Source organism: Neovison vison, chromosome 11 (assembly GCF_020171115.1).
Source record: "Neovison vison isolate M4711 chromosome 11, ASM_NN_V1, whole genome shotgun sequence".
NCBI lineage: Eukaryota > Metazoa > Chordata > Mammalia > Carnivora > Mustelidae > Neogale > Neogale vison.
Genome location: NC_058101.1, coordinates 164,238,052 through 164,261,027, shown reverse-complemented (window position 1 = coordinate 164,261,027; position 22,976 = coordinate 164,238,052). Strand labels below are relative to the sequence as shown.

At 46.1% G+C, this 22,976-nt stretch overlaps 1 protein-coding gene across 1 annotated transcript in view; it reads right to left on the bottom strand.

Annotated features, from left to right (window-relative positions):
- The window catches only part of BIN3 (bridging integrator 3), a 42,778-nt gene extending 21,422 nt beyond the window's left edge, over nucleotides 1-21,356 (bottom strand). Inside the window, exon 1 of the mRNA XM_044225160.1 lies at nucleotides 21,241-21,356. Coding sequence (XP_044081095.1) covers nucleotides 21,241-21,356 — 116 coding nt within the window. The remainder of the gene's footprint in view (nucleotides 1-21,240) is intronic.
- Nucleotides 21,357-22,976: the final 1,620 nt, after the last annotated feature.

Below are 22,976 nucleotides of genomic sequence, written 5' to 3'. Positions count from 1 at the left end.
GTGGCTTGCTCCCAGCCCCTGTGCCGCACACCCCGTGGGGCTAGGGCTGGCGGTAGCTAGGCCGGGCTCCGGAGTGCCAGGCTCCGGAGCGTCAGCTGGGAGTCGTGGGCACCACCTTCTGCCCCGAGCATCTCTCCTAGCAAGAGTCCAGTGTGCAGCTGCATTGCAGGGGTGGGGGCGGGAAAGGGGAGACACCGATCAGCTCACAGTCACTGTATATCTGCGTCCTGAGGAGCTGTAAAGTCAGAAATTACAGGTTCACCGGGGTAGCGATCAGCCTTGAAAACCAGCGTTTAAAAAAACACCACGAGCAGCACTTCTCGTCTGCCTTACGGGCTTCACTACTTCGCTACAAGGGACAAACAGTAGCCCTACAGAGTGGCTGCTCTGGCTGGAGAGGGATGACAAGCTACAGGGGCATGAAGGACCAGCCAGGCTGGGTCATTCCCGGTAAGAACTGACAAAAGTGAGCCGTGGTTAATTGGTAGAGGACTCTGAGCCTAGCTCAAGTCTGTGCTGACCCTGCTGGGATGCTCTGCACTGCAGGTTCCCCACTTGGAAACCAACGACAGTTTGGCATAACAGAAGGAAGGTCAAGGTCTAGGGTCTAAAGCAACCCACCACTGCTGCCTCTGCCTCCGAGCCGGCCACCCTCCTGCAGGTAAGGAGGGCCCAGCGATTCACTTCGTACTCTGTGAAAGGACAGGGTCAAACTGGATAATTCAGAAGCTGCCGTGAGGTGCTGAGAATTTTGATTCTCCGATTCTGAAAAGCGTGCCCAGGCCAGAGGCAAACACAGCCAGTGTCCATGGCTGGAGAAACGGAAAGTCCCCGAACCCACTTCTCCCCCCTCAGCTAACAGGGAGTTAAGTGCTCCTGGGAGCAGCTCAGGGTGCAGGGCCACAGCAGGAGAGCCCTGAGGGGACAATGCCACTCCCACTCCTTTCAGTGCTCCCGTTCAAACCTCCCGCTTCCACCCATTCACCTTCCCTTTCCCTCCACACCCCCTTCTGTCCAAGCCTGCTTTCTCTTGGCCCAAACTGACCAACACTGTTGCTAAACCCAATGGTATAATTAACCACCGATAATAACCCCAGACAACAAGCCGGTTGAGAGGATGGGCTGGCCTGAGTCACAGTGGTTTAAATTTAATTTCTGGAGGACATCCTGTTTATTGTTAACCCAGCCCGGTAATTTGGGAGCGTTAACCCTTTGGGGCTGGCTGACTCACGTGGCTTCTGTAAACAAATAATTGGGCAGCTCTATAATTAGTGGAGGGAAGGTAAGCGCTGGAACTGAAAAGGAGAGTAAAGAATTGCTCTTTCCTGTCTTACAGCTCTAAAGAACAGAGGTTAGGGGAGCACAGCTCCGGAATCCCCTCCTCTTGCCCCCTGGTAACTCTCCCCAAAATTAGGGATCAGAGTTGACTGACACAATGGTTTTGGCCAGCGAACAACTGCCCTCAAGGGCCATTTTGGTGACAGTGCAAATGAGGTCCTGGTGGCATTGAGAAAAAAGATTGACTCTGCTCTGCGTGAAGCACGCTGTGGTCTATCTAACAAGCTCTAGACCGGGAATCAGAGAGCCTGCTCTCTGCCTCTGATTTGTTTTGTGGACAAATCATGAGCTCTCCAGAGCTCAGTTTCTTAAGCTCTAAAACCAAGGAGATGGACTAGAGGGTCCCTTCAGCCCATCTAAAACTTGAATTCTAGTGGCACCTGAGTGGCTCAGTGGGTTAAAGCCTCTGCCTTCGGCTCAGGTCTGATCCCAGGGTTCTGGGATCCCAGGGTCCTGGGATCGAGCCCCGCATCGGGCTCTCTGCTCAGCGGGGAGTCTGCTTCCCCCTTCTCTCTCTGCCTACTTGTGATCTCTCGATGTAAAATAAATAGAAAATCTTAAAAAAAAAAAACCCCAAAACACTGAATTCTGAACTGAATCTTTGTTGCAGGAACATGGGAGCCAGATGAGAATTCTCCAGAATTCGCACAGTTGTCTTTGAAATGATGCTAACTGGGAGTCTAGTACTACAGAACCAGCTACAAAGAAATTAGGAACTTAGATGCTATTACTTGTGGTGCCACAGCCTCTCTAAATCTTAATTTGGAATCACAGTATTTTTAGAATTGCAAGTTACCATAGAAATTGTTCCAGTTCAACCCTCTCATTTTGTAGATGGGAGAGCCAATATGGAGAGGTCCAGTGACTCGCCCAGGTTCATGCTGCTGGCTCACAACTGAGCAGGAGTAAACAATCCCCTTCTCTTGCTTCGCTACTCATGGTTTACTACACTTTCACGTGAATTTGTTAGATTTCTTTGAAGGAACTAAGAAAAATCATCTGCTTAAACTACCTAACCTCAACATACTATGGAATTTCAAAGGGGCTCCTTGGTTTTTAGAAGACCGGAAACACAAGAAATGAAGGGAGCAGTGTTGCCGGGAGGAAGGAGGCTGTGCTGAGGGGGCTCCGTCTGCACAAATGACAGGTTATGTGTACCACGTCAACTACGTGCAAAATGTCACCAATAACGTCGTCAGGACAACAGGTATAAAACTTGGACTGTCCAAGGCAATTGGGACATATGGCCACACACCCTCACCCGCCACATATGGGATGCCTTCCCTTCTCCTGGCTGCATCAAAGCTGTTCTCAAGTCCAAAACCTTGCATGCCTTCTTTTAAAATGTCTAAAATTTGGCATTTGAAAATAGTTGACCTTTTATGGTTAACTGAAGTTTATCCCTTTAAAAGTAAAATACAATCATCAGAGAAAACTTGGGAAATACAGGAAACTATGAGAGGGAGGGAAGGAGGCAGAGAAGGGGAGAGAGTGAGACAGAGAGAGAGGAAAAAAAAGAAGGAAAAAAACCCAAAACACAGCTCACAGTCTCATATCTAAAGATAACCAAGGCTAATGTTTTGGTGTTAATTATATTTTAAAAGTTTGCAGAAAGAAAAAAAATCTGAAGCAAATATGCCAAATGTTAGTAGTGGTTAATGTGGGGTGGTGTGAGTGTGATTACTGTTTTCTTCTTTGCACTTTCCATATTTTTCAAATAAACGAAAAAAAAAAAAACAACAAAAACCCTTGTTTTTTCCTTGACTACAAAAATAACACCTGATCAGTGTCAAACACTTGGAAAACACGGAAGACACAAAGAACACACAGACATAGAAGAATAAACAGTAACACCCTGAATCTGTGTACAACATGCACATGGGTATATATGCATATTTACATAACTTTTAAAGAACAAAAGAAACATACCATGAAGACTTTCCTATGCCAGGATGCGGTTGCCATCAGGCTGATTTATAAGGGCTATCTAGTATTTCATTCACCATTTTATTTTTGTGCCCCTCATCACTTACTGGTGGTCATTTCAACTGTTTCAATTTTTTCCTCTATATTAAGAAAAAAAAACTCTTAATAGCGAAATCTTTGCGTACATCAAAGATTAGTCACATAGGATAAATTCTTAGCGTCAGAATCCCTGGGTCAAAGGATACAGACATGTCCAAGACTTTGATACATTTGCCAAATTGTCCTAGAGGCAGATTGAGACAGTTAGCATTTTTTAAAAGACTGAAATGGTTTCCATCTTACCACTAGCCCTTTGGCCTGTTTATCAGGACTTTTTTCTGGCATAGTATTTGCCTTTCCCTCTTGTGTATGTGTGTTTAATGTACAGAAGCTTCTGATCAGTCGCAAGTCAAATCTACCAGATAGATCTTTTCCCTTTACGATGTCTTCTTTTGGTGTCTCATTGAGAAAGAACCGCCCTCTCCACCCCGACATATAAAAATTCACCTGAATTTATTTTACTGGTTTCCTTTTATTAATCAGAGTTTGCTTTCATCCGAATTCTACGTGGGCATAGTTTAATAAGACAACAAGGTCTGTTAAGCGAGACAATAGGTTCTGTCCTCCCTCCCCCGCCCTCGTCTCACTTGCCCAAGACCGGCGCTTTTGACTCCACTGGTTTTACTGGCATCTACCTTTGCAGCTCTAAATAAAAATGCTTCTGTTGCTAGCTCTTGTTAGGTTTTAGGCACTAGCTCCTTTTTGCTTTGGAAGGGGAAGATTTAAGAAACCAAGCAACCTTTTCCAGGTTCTCCCCGCCAAATGACACAAAAAAGCCTATCTGCATCTCCTCTTCTCCTTGACACAGTTATGAGATTTGGTTAGATCAAAACTAAGTAAACTATTAGGAGAATAATGTGATTTCTCTTCCTTCCTACATGGGGCGGCAGCCAACAGATTCTTCCACTTAGGCCAAACCTTCAGAAGACTGCCGAGATCCGAGCCAACCCCCCCAGCGAAGCCACTCCCGAATTCCTGACCTGCAGAAACCAGTACTGTTGTTTGGAGACACTGTGTTGTGGGGTAATTTGTTACACAGCAATATGAAACTGGTAACACTATGTTTTTGCTTTCCCTGAGACTGTCATCTTTCTTGCAGGTGCTGAATTTTATACGGATTTATCCCTCACTCTTTTTTTTTTTTTTAGTATGCATTAAATTTTATTAAATAATAGGTTCTAAAACTGGCCTGTAAATGAAATAAACTGGATTTAAAAACATGGTAGATATGAGAGCTGCCACACAACCTACCCCAATCACCATAATGAATATTCGTGTGTTTACAGCACAAATGAAATGGAGCTCTAGTCTCATTCCAGTGTGTTCATACTTTTCCTTGCCCACCTCTTCCTGCGAATAGAAATCCCCCTTCTAAGAAAATCTTTTTTTCTCCCATTACTGTGCTTCAAGAGTATAGGCCTTCAAATAATCCAGTATGTATGGATTTTAGTCACAGAACTTTTTATCCCTCACTCTTATCTCCGTTGTCAATCTGCAGTCAATACATTATTCGCATCAGGGGTTCACTTCTGGAAGCAGCATCCTCGGTGGCCTCTGGGCAGCTCAGCCCCCGGGGCACAGTGGGCGGCCCAGGCTCTCCCCTTCTCTTCCCTCACATGGATTCCTTTCACCTCTCCCAGGAATTCTGCCATCTGGAATCTGTGTCTTCCTCTTTGTTGGTTTACTCCTCGTTTGGGCGGAGTTAAAGCGTGTGTGAGGTACTTTCTTGAGACTTCCACAAGACCAAAACCCATTTCACCCTGCCTCACACCAGTTAGTTTGACTGGGTATAGAATGTGGGCAGCACTTAATTTCTTTCAGAATCTCTAAGGCACTGCTTCACTGGCTTCTCCTTTCCCAGTGCTACTGTGTTGATGAAGTCGAAAGCATGCTGATTTCTAACCTTTGTAGGGGATCCACTTCTTCACACAAGCTCATTGGATCACGTTTGTCCCCAGTGGTGTGAAATGTCACAGTGATGTACCTTGTGGGTCTGATTTTGCTCATTCGGCTGGGGTATGTGCCAAATTCTTTCAGTTAGGCAGTATTTCTGAAATTCTCGTGATTCTGATGCTGACCCTCCTTGGTTGCTTCTCTAATTTTACTTTTCAACATTTCCTTATCTTGTCAAGTTTTCCATTTTTGCTATTGCACACTTTTTAAAAATTTTATTTATTCATTTACGTAAGTAATCTCTACGCCCAATGTGGGGCTCGAACTCATGACCCCAAGATCAAGAGTTGAAAGCTCTCCCGACTGAGGCAGCCAGGTGCCCCATTTCTGCTATCATATTTTTAATTTCTGAGATCTCTTTTTAATTTTCAGGATGTCCTGTGTTTTTTTTTTTTAAATTTAGTTTTATTTTTCATGGTATTCTGTTTTTTTTAATCTCATGGATGCTTTCTCTTTCTGACAACCTTAGTGATAGCTTTAGAAAATGTTTCTTCTTCCTGTAGTCCGTTTCCCCTTAAGTTGTCTTCTGCTTCTGTCTCCATTTTTCAAAAATACTCAACACTCCCCTCGGGTTGTGGTAATCTTGGGTGTCTGCTCACACGCGTGACAGGAGACAAAACAGCTGATTAGAAGCCGAGAGTGCTCTGATGAGATCTGTCTACTGGGTAGAGAGGCCTGGCTGAGCAGTTTTATGGGGAGCCCCTGATGTCAGTATGTAGTATTTACTTCTCTGGGCAGAGAAGATTCTTCTGCTGTCTCGTCACATGACTGTTCTGAGAGCTCAGTGAGCAGAAGAGGTCAAGTGTGTGTGTGTCTCTGTGTGTGTCCTGCAGGTGCCATGAAGAGTTGAAGGGTTGTCTCAGCACTCCCCACACATTCCTTCACTTCATCCTCCTGCCTTCAGGATGGCAGTCCTGTCCTCAACTGGGCTTACAGTGGATCTGAGTTTTGTGGGCCTGAAGCATATATGATTTTGCAGGCCCTTTTAAAGAGAAAGAATGCAAATTTACAAATATAACAATAGGACAGGGCCCCCTGTTGGCTCAGTCAGTGGAGCATGTGACTCTTGATCTCAGGGTTGTGAGTTTGAGCCCCATGTTGGGTGTAGAGATTACTTAAAAATAAAATCTTAAAAAAAATTTTTTTTTAAAAACCCCAAATATAAAAATAGTCATGAAACTGAGTGTTTACTTAGAGAAAAGAACATAACAAATTACAAGTTATAGAAGCTGACAACATGAACATCAGAAAATCAAGAATAACCTAATATTTTTATTAATCATCTGCCTGACACACCTCTGTATTCATTTCCCTACATTTTTCAGCTGCGTAGTCTATGATTGCCTTTTCATGTGACACAGAGTGGGTTAACATCATTTTCTTCGGGAGAAAAGAAAGGTAATTCAGCCTTTCCTCTCGTATGGTCGACTGAAATTTGTTTTCTATTACTGACAGTTTAGAAAAGCTTTTTTCCAACTTACCAGTAATATATAAATACAATAAAAATTTTAGGACTGTTGTAAAATTTAGGGAAACCTGATGTTTCTCTCATAAATAAACTAAGATTTCAAGACACTTATCAGGTTTCCTTGTATGATGACTAATCTTAACCGCTCTCTGAATTAATGGGGGTAACCAGCTTGTCCCTGGAGGAGCACACACCATGGGTTTTGTCATCTTTGTTATCTTCGCGTTAACAAATTTAAATGTTTTATCAGCGTGTTCATATGATTTGCTCCTCCTCTTTATTAACTAGATCATCAAACATGAATGATTGCTCCTAATTAAAACTGATCTTGTTCTAGCAATGAGTTACTAGCTTTTAGTACAATTTGAAAATGTTTTGTTGTACTTTGATTTCAAGAATAACTCTATTTAATTGCTCACCTTTGTCACTTTTGTTTTGACCCAATTTTTCCCCTCAGCTTTTTCTTTCTTTTTCAAAATGTTTTCCAGCTTTACTGAGATACAATGGATATATGTAACATTGTAAAAGTTGAAGGTATACTTTTTTTTTTAAGTATGCCCAACATGGGGCTTGAACTCACAACCTCGAGATTGCGTTGCCTTTTCTACTGACTGAGCCATGCCCCTTTCCCGTTTTTAAGTACACTTAAAGAGGACCAAAGGTACCCTTTGTATATTTGCACTCAGGAATCTGCACTTTCTCATGGTTTTAGCAAAATTTTCAAAATATGTCTACAAATTGCAGCTAAAGCAGCATACTCCCAATTCAATCCTCCAGTCACATCCCCAAAAAAAGGCCTACACTACTCCACAGCTGCCTGACACGAGAGTTAGTATAAAGCAGAAAAAGGAGGAAGTGAAGGCAGAGGTCTTTTTAACCGAGTGCAGTATAACTACATTTTTGATGTTCACGAAAAATACAGGATCATGTGAACACACAGTGAGGGCTCCTTCCAGGGCCCTGGACAAGGTCCACGCAAGCCAGGGGCCCTGAAGCTTAACTTTATTAAATAGTTTTCACATAGTAAATCCACCTTTGTATGCCCAGTATAGGAACTCCCTGTCTCATACTCTCCAAGGGGTGGGGCCCCTTCGTTCTTTTGCTAGGGTGAGGCAGGGACAGTCTCCCAGGGACACTGAAGTTGGGGAGGAGACGGCAGGGCCCTAAACTTACTCAGAAACAGCTTTCAACCCGTCCTTCTGATCTGAGCGCTTGGCTTCATCCCACTTCTAGAAGCACCTACTGCCACTAATTCCTGAACTTTTGAGGATTCCATAACGTAAGTTGCGATGGCTCTTGGTTTTCCTAAATGCCAGTTTAGGATTTGGCTTTCTCAGAGCTTAAGACAGTTAGTTACTGCACATAACTGCATCTCAATTCCCAAATGTGGTCTATGTTTCTATTCTCCCTGAATCTGTAGATCTGTGCCTTAAAACAAACCAACCAACCAACCAACCTCTTTAGTGTGCTTTTGGTAGGATTTGTAAGGGAGATGAATTAGATGAATGTATTCAATCTGTCATCTTTACTTGGAAGCTGATTTATTAATTTTTTTAAAAAGATTTTATTTATTTATTTGACAGAGAGATAGCACAAGTAAGCAGAACGGCAGGTAGAGGGAGAGGGAGACTCCCCACTCAGACTCTCCACTGAGCAGGGAGCCCGATGCAGGTCTCAATCCCAGAACCCTGGGATCATGACCTAAGCCGAAGGCAGACGCTTAATCGACTGAGCCCCCCAGGCACCGCTGATATTATTAAGTTTTAAGTAACAGCTTTATTGAGATATAATTTATATACCATAACATTCACCCAGTGTACAGTCTAGTTGTTTTTACTACATTCGGAAGTGTGTAACCATCACCACCATCTAAGTTCAGAACATTTTCATCACCCCAAGAAAAACCCTGGGTCTATTAGCAATCACCCCCATTCTCCCCTCCCTCCAGCCCGCTGGCAAAGCATTAATCCACTGTGTCTATGGCTTTCTAGTATGCACAGTTCATGTAAATGGAATTATATAGGAAGTAGCCTTTTGTGTTAGCTTCTTTCAAGTGGCAAAATGTTTTCAAGGATCACCCACTTTGTGGCATATATCAGGACTTCATTCGTCTTTCATCGTGGAATAATATTCCAATCCAGGGATATGCCATCTGGATCCACTCACCCACTCTCCATCTATCCATTCGCTCACTAGGTGATGGACACTTGGGTTGTTCTACTTTCTGGCCATTACGAATGCTGCTGCTATGAACGTCTGTGCACGTGTTGGTATGTGGACATACATTTTCATTTCTCTTGAGGATACACCTAGGAGCGAAAAGTGCTGGACGATATGGTTAAGCCTATGCTTACACTTCTGAGGAGCTGTCAGACTTTTCCAAGCGGCTGTGCCATTTTACAACCACCAGCAGTGGGTGAGGGTTCCTGTTTCTTCACATCCTCACCAACACTTGTAATTGCCTTTTTTACTTTAACCATTCCAGTGGGTTTGAGGGTTATTTCATCGTTGTTTGACTGACACGTCTCTAATGACTAATGATGTTGAACACCTTTTCATGTGCTTATCAGGCATCTGTATGTCTTCTTTGGAGAAATATCCATTCAAGTCCTTTGCCTGTTTTAAAAATGGGTTGCCTTTTTTAATTGTTGAGTTGTAAGAGTTTTTGATCTATTCTGGGTAGAAATTCCTGATCAGATATATGATTTGCAAACATTTTCTCTCATTTGTGAATTGTGGTTTTTTTTTTTCACTCTTTTCATGGTGTCCTTTGAAGCACAGAAGTTTTAGGTTTTGAAGTCTATTTTTTCTTTTGTTGTTTGTGCTTTTTGGCAACATGTCTAAGAATTCTTTGCCAAATTCGAGGTCATGAAGACTCACCCCTATGTTTTCTTCTTAGGATTCTGTAGTTTTAGCTTTTACATTTAGGACTTTGATCCCATTTTGAGTCGATTTTTGTGAATGGTATGAGGTAAGTGTCCTACTTCATTCTTTCACATGTGGATATCTAGTTATCCTAGTGCTGTTGAAAAGACTACAACTTCCCTGTTGAACTGTCCTGGCCTCCTTACAAAAAAAGTCAACTGACCATAAATGTAAGGCTTTATTTCTAAACTCTTGATTCGATTCCACTGATCTACATGTCTATCTTTATGCTAGTACCACAATGTCCTACTTACTGGACCTCTGTTGTAAGTTTTGAGATTAAGAAGTATTGAGCTGTCCAACTTCGCCAAGACTGTTTTGTTTATCTGTGTCCCTTGCATTTCATATGAATTTTAGTGGCTTATTTTTTATATTTAAATCATTACTCCATTTAGAGTTTGAGTATATGGTTAGCCAGTTGTTTTAACATAATTTAGAAAATAAACTGTCTTTGAGAAATCATTTCATTAACATGAAATACTTCTCTTCCATACCACAGACCTGTCTACTCTTTTGCCAATAACAAAGATTTAATTATTCAGGTTTATAACAGTTATTAATATCTACCCAAACAGATCCTTCTCACTACATTTTATTTCAGGTAATTGGCTATTTTAATTTGTCTTTATATATATTTTTTTGTCTTTATATTTAAGATAAACTTCAAAGTCATATGCTGTGTACCCCACCTCCCCAAATCAGGATACTTATTTCTGAAAATGCATTACATTTATAGATAGATTAACTTATGAAGATCCTACATTTTTTACAAATACCAGGCTTGCTCATCCAGGGTCATAATATTTCCTTCCATTCACTCAAGTATTTTTATTATATGCTTTAGTCTTATGAATTTTTTCATATAGGTCCTGTTCTTTTATTCTGTTGAATATCAAGATCCCAAAGTAACACTGACATATGGAAGTTTTAGCCCCACACCAATTCCACTTGATTATACTCAAATGGAATTCTCTTTTTCATTTTATTGTCCTAGCACACAGGAAAGCTACTGGGTATTAAGTATTTACCCTGAAACCAGTCATCACACCTACATACTTAACCTACATAGCCTGAGAAATTCAGCAAGAAAAAAAAACAATTAGGTTTTCCAAATAGATAGTCATATCACTTGAAAATAATGACAAAACTTCCCTTTCCTTTCCCAATATTTTGTACCCACTTTTTTTTTTTTAAAGATTTTTATTTATTTATTTGACAGACAGATCACAAGTAGGCAGAGAGGCAGGCAGAGAGAGAGGAGGAAGCAGGCTCCCCCCTGAGCAGAGAGCCCGATGCGGGGCCTGATCCCAGGACCCTGGATCATGACCTGAGCCGAAGGCAGAGGCTTTAACCCACTGAGCCACCCAGGTGCCCCTGTACCTACTTCTTGTCTTGTGTTATACAGCATTGGTCAGAAACTGTAGAGAAATGTTTCTGACTTAGTACTAAGAATGTTTCAAGGCTGACCTTTCATTAAATATGAAAAAGTCCTCTGGTTTCAGACAGAAAGCTTCCAATTAGTAAAGAAATTATCTTTTTGGTTTCTTTCTTTCTTTCTTTCTTTTTTAAAGATTTTATTTATTTGAGAGAGAGAGAGGGAGAGGACGTAAGCTAGGGGAGACTCAGAGGCAGAGGGAGAAACAGGCTTCGCGCTAAGCAGGGAGCCCGACATGGGGCTCAATCTCAGGACCCTGAGATCATGACCTGAGCCTACGGCAGACGCTTAACCGACTGAGCCAATCAGATGCCCCAGGAAATATCTTTTTGTTCCTAGTTACCTAAAAGGTACAAAGATCGGATCTTTGAGTTCTGTCCCAGAGCCTTCTTCTTCAGGCATCTAGATGATCAGCTTGCTCTCTTAGACCCAGTGCTGTGATTCACTGTTACACTCTTCTTGGTAAAGGGTCAGGCTAACCAACTTTGCTGTGTATAAATCTTGCTTTCTCATTCTGACACATAAGCCCTCTGGTGCAGGGACTGCATGTTCTGCTTCTTTGCAACTCCTGAGTACTGTAGGTACAGTGCTACGTTCAACCTTTCATTGAATGAATTTCAGCAAATATTTATCGGGGGGCCTCCTTTAACCTAGAACTACTCTAGGTTCTAGGACTATCGGGATGAACAAGACTGACTTGTTCTATCATCTCAGGGAGCGTATAGCCCAGTCTGATGCACACGGTAAGGCACTGGGTAAGTGGGTAAATGAAGGAGAAAATCAGTACATTGCCCCAGGGCCCTATACCACACCATACTCTCATTTGAGGTTCCTGAAAAAAGTTACTCTCAGATAAGTCTTTATAAACAAAGAAAGGTAAGATCATTGTTTTCGGCTTCCCAATCCTTATCTGACTAAACCAAAGCTAAAACAAAACAAAACAAAACAAAACTGGTCTCACCAGAGCTGCCCTTTAGCATTGGCAGTGAAGCCTGGCTGGACATGGTCTCAGAATATGGGCTTAGGGACAGCTACTTTATTTTGTTTTAAAATATTTATTTATTGGGGCGCCTGGGTGGCTCAGTGGGTTAAAGCCTCTGCCTTCAGCTCAGGTCATGATCCCAGGGTCCGTGGATCGAGCCCCACATCAGGCTCTCTGCTCAGCAGGGAGCCTGCTTCCCCTCTCTCTCTCTGCATGTCTCTCTAACTACTTGTGATCTCTGTCTGTCAGACAAATAAATAAAATCTTTAAAAATATATATATACACATGCAATTATTAAAAATGTTTATTTATTTATTTATTTGAGAGAGAGCATACCCATGAGCAAGGGCAGAGGGAGAGGGACAGTCTCCAGCCAACTTCCTGCTGAGCACGGAGCCCAACTCGGGGCTTGATCTCCTGACCCTCAGATGCCAACCTGATTCGAAATCAAGAGTCAGTCACTTAACAGACTGAGCCACCCAGGCGCCTCCCAAACTAATAATTCAACGAGCTTAAGAGGAATTATCACGTGAGAAAGAAGGGAGGGCTGGGTTTATCCAAGGCTGCCAAATGGCAGACGCGCTCCCCTCTGCCAAGCAAGAGCCTGAAAACTGGGGCAGGTACCCTGAGGGAACAACACCACCCAAGCGGTGGAAGGTGGCGGGGGGAGGGCGAGAAGACCAAGCAGAAGGACTACGCTTCAAGCAGCTCTTCTGCCTCTTCTTGTCACTCCCTCCCTGATCTCCTCCCTGTGGTTCTAGAACCCCGCTGGGACACAGGGACTTCCTGGGGAGAAACAGCTGCTCTGGAAGGCGTCCGCGGCAAGAGCATCAGCATGGCGGCAGCTCCGAGAGCAGGGTTGCCTGGCCCCAAGGGGGTGTTGGGGCTCAGGCTGGCAGTCCTCGGGGACTCAGTGAGGCTCAGTGGGCCTCGGGTCCTTCCCCAGGGTTCTTCCCTTGGCTTTGGATGAGGTAGTAGAGGTCCAGAGAGAAGACAGGGCCTGCTCCCCGCAGAATCTCTCTGCTCTGGAAGAAATCGTGAGGGCTCACAGCTCTCCTGGCCTCCGGACTAGAATTCCTTAGTTGCTTCTACTTGCCACTCCGTAAATATGAGCACCAGAGGGCAGGAACAGGGCTATTTTGGTCTCAGCAACAAAACGGAGAAAACAATTCTCTCGAGCCTACCCTTCTCCAACCCTCAACGTGCCCCACTTCAAAAAAGAAAAAAAGTTCTATGCGCACAAGGGGAGTGGGGGGGGGGATTCACTTTCACAATAAAGAAAAGTCAACAGGATGTTCTCCGAAGCTACAAATATACTTTTTCAAACAGTAAATATCTCTATTAGCAGCACGATGCCAGTTGGCTAATTCTGTCTGTCTCAGTAAAACCTTTCCAAAAAAACTCCTGCTCTTGTGTAATGTCTATTTACAAAAACAGCTCTTTTGCATTTTCAATTTGCTGGGTTTCTCAATCTTTTGTTTCCCCACCCCCTCTACTGCAGAGGCAGAGACAAGAGGCAGGCCCAGATGGCAGTTGGGTGGGGATCCCCTGGTCACCCCAGCAGATCCCTCAAGGCCCGCCTTCTCTGGAGAGTCCTCTGCTTCCATGACAAAGAAGAGTGGAAAGAGGGGCACCTGGGTGGCTCAGTGGGTTGAGCCTCTGCCTTCAGCTCAGGTCATGATCTCAGGATCCTGGGACTGAGCCCTGCACTGGGCCCTCTGCTTAGCAGGGAGCCTGCTTCCCCTCTCTCTTTGCCTGCCTCTCTGCCTACTCGTGATCTCTATCTGTCAAATAAATAAAATAAAATAATAAAAAAGAAGAGTGGAAAGAAGCTGAAACCTACACGTTCCTCCCTGGTCTTCACCTTGGCCTCTGGAAATGGTTCTTACCGAATGTGAATGAGCCTAGGCCTGGCTCGGGGGTGGAGAGAACCCTGAAATGATTCAGTCTACCCCACCCCACATCTTTCTGAGGGATCACAGTTTTGGGGGGAGGGAGGAGGTGAGGGAGGTGAGAAAGAAGGGAGGGCTGAGTAAAGAAGTAGGCGGCAGTTGATAGTGGCTGAAATCCTGGCTCCCCGGGGAGTGGTCTGGGCCTGAGTCACTGTCTCGGGCGAGAGCAGGAAGGTGGGCGAAAGGCAGCAGCTTCTGCAGGCTGGAAGGACAAGCCCCTCCTCCCCCCATCCTTCTGTCACCCGATCCTTGGGTCGTTGCCTTCTCTGGTCTGAGGCCCCACCAAGGCTACTGCCACCTTGACACTCGGGAGGGGAAACAGAGGGCTGGGACCAGGGCAGGGCTTAGGGAGAGGCAGCTGGCTCCTGCAGAGCAGCTGCGTGCTGGAGGTCATCCTCTCGGCAGGGCCAGCTGGCCACAGTGCCACCCGGCCACGGAGAGTTCAGCCTGAGCAAGGGCAGGAGAGATCCCATCAGAAGGGGACATGGACTGAGCTGTAAAATGGCCATTTCCAGCACCTCTGACCACAGCCTCTCCACACCACCCCGGCCCCTGTCAGTCTTTCCCCTGAATTAGCCAGATCTAAAACCAGGACACATACAAAATATTGCCCTGACTCGCCACCAGTCCGAGGAGGTATGTGTGTGTTTAAAAATAAAAGGCATGACTCTGTGACTTGGCCGATTTGTCATTTGGACTGGAACAATCCCTCAGCTCAGCTGTGATCCCTCCTTCTCCATAGCTCCCCAGGCTGACCTCTGAGCAGTTGAGACGGAATGAATCACAGAATTCGTGAGATCTTAGAAATCTTCCAGTTCAAGTGGCCATTTACCAAGCATCTCCTTAGTGCTGGTTGGTGCTAGGTGCTTCACAGACCACAGGTCATTTAAAGCGGTCCCCTCTTGTACTAGAGACAGTGTGCTTAGTTGGGGGACAGACTCTGGAGCCACACTGCTTGGCTTTTAAGTCCTTGCTTTGCCAACTGCCAATGGTGAGGCTTTGGACAAGCTACCTAACCTTCCTGTCTCTCAGTTTCCTTGCCTACAGAATCGGACAATAATATACATATCGTGTAGGGTCACTGGGAGGGCCAAACGAGTTTAGTTCCTAAAATAGTTCCTGACTATACAGTCACCGGCCTGTATGGATCTGCAATAAAGATGATGTTGTTTTCGATGATGATGAATGAACTGAGGCCCGAGGGGGTGGCTCGACACGGTTACACAGAGGTCAGTATGGTTAGGGAAGCTGCAGTGATTTGTTCTGTTTCGGGGGCAAGCAGCAGTCCCAAGTGGGTCCACTTGCCTACAATGAATGGGGACTTCCTCCTGAGTAGTGAAAGGATTTGTGACTGAAGTCTGGAGGCTGATGGCGTTGCTGAAGGTCTAGAAACAAGAGGAAGGAAGGCAATTTGGGGAGGTAGTCTGTTTGTTTGTTTGTTCTGTAGTTCCTTAGAAAATGCGTTTCCCCATTTTATAAACAGAAAACAGAAGGCATTGTGAGGTGAAAGGCCTCTCCTGCTTACTCAACAAGCCTGAGAGAAGCCTCCAGCGCCTGCTTCCCATTCTGACGGGTGAACCCTGGCTCTGATGGCGACAGACTCTGAGAGGCACCAGCCCAGCTGTTTCACTTCTGAGGCACTATCTCCAATCTCATTTTCACTTCAATCTCTAACCAGCCAGGAATTCTACAAAGAACTTTCACTCGACCCTTTCCCTTCTCTGCTGAAGGTCTGAAAACAGCAAGGAGAAGGAGAAGGGGGCCTGAGAGAGAAACTCACTTCTAGGCCTACCTCCCCAGGTCATCCTTGCCTATTCAATGTGGGAGGCAGGAGTTCTCCTGTGCTGAACGGTGACATGAGCTCTGGCTGTGATGCCCCTCAGGCCAGGCATGACAAGAGTTAAGAGGATTATCAATATTGTAAGTACTCAGAAAATGACAGAGAGGAAATACTCGGGCGTTCACCGAGCATCATCATGCTCTACCATGAAGCCACACTTGCCTCTGACCTCACTCTTGAAGCAGTGTAGCTCCTCAGGCACTGCTGTTAAGCCCCCTGAGGGCTATAGCCTGATTACGTCCCCCCCCCCCCACTCCTCACCCTGGTGGGGAGCCATGGCTCTGCCTTTAGTAGGTATCATTCCCAGACTTTCACTACATATGTTTAAATCTGTAAGCACAATACAGTACTGTTTTATAGGCCCGAACTGTACAGAAATAGTACAATATTGAATGCATCACTTTGAAACTAACTTTTCTGTCCAGCACTATGCATCTGAGATTTGTCCACATTCATATACACAGCCCTGCTGTAACGACCACCTGTCTCATTATGTAAAGACACCACACTGGAGAGGCTGGACAACCACACACAATGAAGCGACCTGCTCCCTGGCGGGAGTTGCTCTGGGCCACGGGGTACAAACATTTCCAATGTCACAGGTGCTGTAGAAACCTCCAAAGTGGCTGGATCAATTCACACCACTCCTCTCCAGCCACCTCGCACCCCGGATGCCAGTGGGAACGTGCTCCCCCTGCTCCTCATCCTTAGATGAGTGTTGCCAGACTTTAAAATTGTTGCCAGGGTGCCTGGGTGGCTGAGTGGGTTAAGCCTCTGCCTTTGGCTCAGGTCATAATCCCAGGGTCCTGGGATCAGCCCCACATCACATGGGCTCTCTGCTCAGTGGGGAGCCTGCTTCCCCCTCTCTCTCTCTGCCTGCCTCTCTCTGCCTACTTGTGATCTCTGTCAAAAAATTAAATAAAATCTTAAAAAAACAAAAAAACCCCAAAACTGTTGCCAGTCAGATGGCTGTGTGATGGCATCTTACTGTTGGCTTAATCTGCTTTTCCCTGATTATTAATTAACCAACTTCTCGGTACAGGCTTTTGTCTGCTTCAGTTCCCTATTCCTTAAAGTGACTGACACTTTTCCCATCTATGGATTAAATTCTTACACAGCACGTGGCTGGGGCTTTTCAGAGTGGCCCCCTCTACGTTTCTTATTGTGACCCTCAAAAACCCACCAGATAAACGGGCAACACTGTCTTCAGCTGGCTGGAGTCACATGTGTTGGCTCGTAGCCTGAATCCCTGCAATACACGCCCAAATCAGTGTTTGTCTACCTGGGGTCCCGCATCAATCATGTACGTTGCTACACCTTATTCCACTGCAAATCTATCAAAATCAGTCACGAGATCAGTGGAAGTACACCATTCTTTTAAACATGAACTAGAACATAACAGAAAATACTAGAATGCATCACACATGTGCCTGAAGTATAAATGTAGGTGTGCTGTGATGCGATATCAAAGCTATTTCTGACTGCAAGCTGTGGTCAAAAAATTTAGAGGAGGCCACTGTCCAAGTTCGCGCCCCACCTTCCCCACCCACTCTTCCCCCCACCCCAGGCTCCATTCTTCCCCTTCTCTGAGCTCTCATACAGAGCACTGCCAAATGAATTCCATGAAATGGATGAGCTCCCCGTGTCACTTCCATGCTCAAAACCCTTCCATTTTCAGAAGCCGAAGCTGAATTTTGGCTCCTCGGGGAGGCCCTGCAAGCACTGACCAGGGGCCCTAACTCTGGTGCCCGCTGTCATCCACGCAGCCCTATAAGCTAAACCCAAGCCAGTCTCCTGACTGACCCCACCGAATACTCTTGATGCATTCTGTCTCCACACGCCTTTTCCACGCTATCCCTCTATCCTGGGCCCCTCTCCCACAGCCCACTGTAACGCTGCATACTGGCTAGTCAAGGTTTAGCTAAAACTACCTCCTCTGGTTGAAGCTTTTCTTGATGCCATACTGACATTTGGTGATTGGCTGTCACTCCTGTGAAGCCCCAGCGCTTTCCATACGCTGGCTTAAAACAGGCATTGGTTCTGAGAGCCTTTTCTGTGTCCCCAAAATGCAGCACAGGCCCCTTGTACAGTAGAAATGTTCACTGAGCAGGAAATCAACAAACAGTTATGGAGCACGATCTGTGTGCAACAAGTCGCCGCGGGCCTTACTTAATGCGTTAGACACCGACATAATGGGTTCAGGGAAGCAACTCTAACAGTTGAATTGCCAATTCTGAAGCTGCCCCAACACATGGACATGATGAGCATAACTGAAGAAAACATCTTTGACAAAGATGCTGTGGGATTCAGGATCCTCGGCTCTCTCCAAACACTGGAAAAAGCCCCTTCCCCTCTCATTACAAACAGTTGAAACAAGAGTGAGATGTCTTATGCCAGGGCCCAAAGCAACAGGTGGCAGCGGGAGGCGGGGGGCGGCCAGAACCTGAACTCACCCCTCTAACTCCCAGCCACATTTCTCTGCATGGATGCTGATTTCCTTCGTTCTGAGTCAAACTTCTGGACCTCTAACAGAGGAAGATTTACTGCAAGCCTCCTTTTTCCTTGTCACTCAAGCCTAAGAGCATCAAGGTGTGTGGTTCCAGGGAAGGCTACACTCCCTGGAGACAGTGAAGCCAGATCGATAAGGCAGATAATATTCTTAATTCTTCTGAACTCTCCCTCCATACAATAATAAAGATACAGACACAAGAAGAGAGAGGGGGAGACAAGCAGGAGAGGAGAGGGAAGTGCTTGACTTAGGCCCAAATAGCGGATCAGTGACCTAAAATGTATGACCTGAATATCAAACGCCTTCTTCCTAGCAGGGCACAACACTGGACCACCTGGCGAGAAGACGTGTGGGTGGTAGGCGGATGAATGGATGGGAAGATGGTACAGGAAGACAGCAGGTACCCACTAAACAAACGGGGTGGGTGGGCTGCATGCACAGAGGAAGCAGGGAACAAAGACCTCTCACTCTTCATGCAAAGTCCACAGTGTGCAAAGGGCATCAATATTGGACATTTCTCACTGTGACATTTTGAAAGCCCAGCCTAGCACAGAACAATGGCTACCCTCTGGGGACCATGGGCTGCATGCCCCTAGGACTTATTCAATGATGGCTGGCATACCCCATGTGCTTGGTGAACTTGACCCTGGGCATCGGCCTCCTATGATGGCCCTACGTCACTCTGGTCTCTTCCCCCACTGAGAATTCCAGTCTTGGATGAATGGATGGATTCATTCTGGGAGCAGGAAAACCACTCCAGGAGTGAATCAGAAGGACCCAGCCCTGCTCCCTTTGCCAGCCATTGAGCCATGAACTGAGTGTGATTGTGTGCCCAGGCGCCGGTGCTCTTCCCCTCTCAGGGAGATAGGGTCAGGGTCCACGTAAGAGATGACGTAGAGACCCTCTATAGAGGAAGAAAAAGGAATCTCAGCTTTGAGGGACAAAGCCACCCTTTTGGTTCTGACCCATGGTCCAAGGAGATGCCAAGCTGCACAAGCTCCACTAGTAAATTAACTCTGCAGAATAAAAATCTCAGATTTTGCTGAACCATCAGTTGTCAATTTCAATTCTCTGCAACCTGACAGGCCTTAGGAAACAGGCTATTGTGTTCTCGGATAGAAAGCCTTCTTTAAGACAGGTGCAAACAGCATGCTTCAGATCACCAGGAGAATCCTCTACCCTGGCCTCTGCTCTGTTCTCCTGATTGGTGAAGCAAAGATTGACTTTTAAAACTGTGAATGCCAATCTAAGCAATACAAAACATTTGTACTCTCTGGTTTTTACCCTAAAAAATTAAGCAAGAGAATTCCAAAGCTTCCAGATGCAGCTAGGAAGAGGATATCTATATCACAAGGTCGGAGAACCCAGGCTGACACTTTAAGGAAGTAATTTCTTTAGGAAAGGGAACTGAAGGATTGCCACTTTGCTCATCACTAACTAGGTTATAACAAGATGGTAAAGTTAGCTTTTAAGGCTCTAGCCCCCTATCGGCATCCTGGAGCAAAGATGGAGGGAAAAAGAGCAGCTCCTGCCGGGGCTTATTAGGGCATTGCTCCGGGCTTCCTCTCGTGCTGGTACCAACTCTCTGACATTTGTCCATCAATCTTTGTCTACGAAGCAGGAGAGCGAAGGGGACAGAAATTGTCTAAATTTTACATTAGAGAATTGTCCTTAACACTGGCTGATATTCGCAACTTGTGGCCAGTGCGTAGTTTCCACTAATGGTCAAATGTGAGACTGCAAGGGCCTTCCTGAAGGATATTCTCCTATATTCATTTATTCATGACCAGTTATCATACATTTATTTTGTATAAAGAAACAGACTAGACTATGAGGACAGAGCGACAAACACATTCCCTATGCTAAATGGACCTTGGATTCCAAGAGATTTGATTCATCTCATACATCTCTAAAGGTCAGTGTATTCATACAAGCAAACTATACAGCTAGACCCCCTGAGGTCTGAGGTTGTGGATATTCAGGTCCTTGGGTCTAAGGTAAGAAAGGCCCTTTGGGCAAACCGAGTCAAAACAAATCAATCATTAAGTATTATGAAGTCTCTACTACGAGCCTTCATCTACTATGGCCATCATACAGCAACATACTTTCCAACGCTGGAGCTGTGACTCTCCTACTCTGAGACTCCTTAGCGTCTTTCCTCATGGCCTGCTGGTTCCCGTAATATTTTAGCTTACCTATGTCTATGTTCCAGAGAAAACAGTGAGTGGGTAATGGCCCTGCCAATGATTAAAACTAGTTCAATCCCACACTGGGAGTGTGGGTGTGGGTTTTCGATTCTGGACCCTTCCAAAAGAGCAGCAAGTTCTGTCTTTCAATGACTGTTAAGTGGTTCAAAGACTAGTCATCTGAAAGCGAGTGGGTTTTTGGTCAGTGAGCTGGGCCCAGACTGCCAGAGTCTACGGGAGTCTACGGGAGCCGTGGAGAGATGCCCACAGGGGAGAAAGAAGGCATTTTACTCCACTTCAACGAACGTTTACAAGAGGAGGAAACAGGAAACTTCCTCACTCCAAGCAGCTGGGAGAAGAGGGGACCGGTTCTACGTAACAGAAAGAGTCAGGAAACGGACACGGGAATCCCAGGCCAAGGGGATTCCCCCGCCCCCGCTCCCGGTGAGTCCTGCGGAGAGACGGAGCCTCCGGGAATGCACCGGGGCAAGGGCCCTCGAACGATCAAGGGCGGAGGGTCCGTGCTGGCAGGGCGGGCAGCGCGGACGAGGAGACTCAGGTGGGCGTGGGCAAGGCGCCTGGCGGGCCTAGGTCTCCAGCGGTTCTGCCGCCCTGGCCTCACTCACCAGCTCATGGTCCCGAAACTGGCCCTGCCGCCGGGGTCCTCGGCTGCAACTGGGTCCTCAGGGATCACTTCCGGATTCAGCCAGTCTCCAGGAAGTGACGTAACCCCACCCCCCATACCCGGAAGAGGCGGGGATGGGCGGGGCCCGGGGCGTTAACCCTTCCTCGGCGGCGGTCGTCCCGCGCATTTGCCTGGCCCGGAGACCTCGCACCTTGCGTTGGAGGTTCGGGGCTCAGCTTGTGGCGGCGGCGAGGGGATCCCCCGGGTGCGTTTTCTGCCAGAGATACTGATTTGTAAAATTCGCATTCGCTTACTACACTTGCCTCTTAACCTTGTTATGGCCTCAGTTTTTCTGTCTGTAAAGAGATTTCTAAGCAGCCCTTGTCCATAGGGGAAGGGACAGTGGGGGAGCCAGTGGGGGGGACTTACGTTCCCCTTGTGGTCTTTGTGTCTTTTAAATTGTGTACCCCGTACATGCCTTACCTGCTACAAAAAAAAAATCGATGGATCTGTCCCCTTATAGATGGCACAAGGCTCTGAATGTAAAAGGGGCTTTTTGGGTTGGCAATGTTCTGTCGATTTACCCACCCAACGAAAGAGAACAAAGAGTAAGGGTTGCACCTTGTCTCCTAGTCCTTCCCTCTGCTCCGCTTTACAGAACCCAGATGATGTGAATGGTCCCATTGTTTTTACTCAGTCATTTGACAAATATTCCTGGAGTTCCTGCTATATGCCAGGCACTGTGCTAACCCCAAGGCCACAACCCTGAAGAAGTATGGATCCTGCCCCAATTCTCTCCCAGAGCTACATACCTAGAGGGAGAGATAACAGGCAACTAAGTAATCACATATGGGAAAGGACAGGGCGCTGGGGCGGCCCATAAGGGGCTCCTGCAAGCTGCACGTGCGTTTTAGTGATGGCTTCCCTGAAGAGCTGATGTGTAAGCCAAGTCCTAAAGGCAGCTCAGTCTACCCAGTTTAATCCGAGATGAGGGCTGGAGGGAGTCCAGGCAGAGGAAACCTGTCTTAGCTGAGAAGGGGACTGAGTTCCAGGCAAGCAGCTCACTCTGGGTCTCCCAAAGTCAGAATTCAGGGCCTTAGTCCCTCATAAGCTGCCTGGGGTCTTGAGCCGTGTTGGCCTCCTCACCCACAAGAATCTCCCTACCTCAGAAGAGAAAAGCATGCAGCGAGGCCTGTGCAAGTAACTGCTGGGCTCACATGGGCCCTTTCTCTGGGAATTCTCCTTTAAATGGATCTCAAGTTAAGCCACTGAAGAGAAGTGTATCACTTGTTTTGAGTTCCCGGGGGAGAGTGGACGGCTTGGTCAGGAGGAGCTGGGGTACTCAGAGGCTTGTCCACAGCAGATGGTCTCTGATTTGTGTTTTCTGTTTCCATTGTTGAGAGTCTAGAGTTTGACTCAACAGGGGTTTTCCAATAGAGGGTGGGCCCCCGAGTGCCTTCCACAGATCAGCTTCATCACCATGTTATTCCTCAGGAAACAAGCCAAAGTGAACACTGGAGAACCTGAAGAATAAAGAGGAAGAGAAGTCACCAAAAGGAAGCCTGGATAGAGGATAGGCAAAGGGAGGGACAGTCCTTGCTGCTTTGTACAAGGTGTGATGGATGGATGAGGGGTGATGTGGTTGATGAACATTCTGGTATTTTAACACCTGTGGATGGCTCTCCCACCTGCTTCTTCCTTTCCCTGTGCCCTGTGTCCCTTAATTATTGCCCCAAA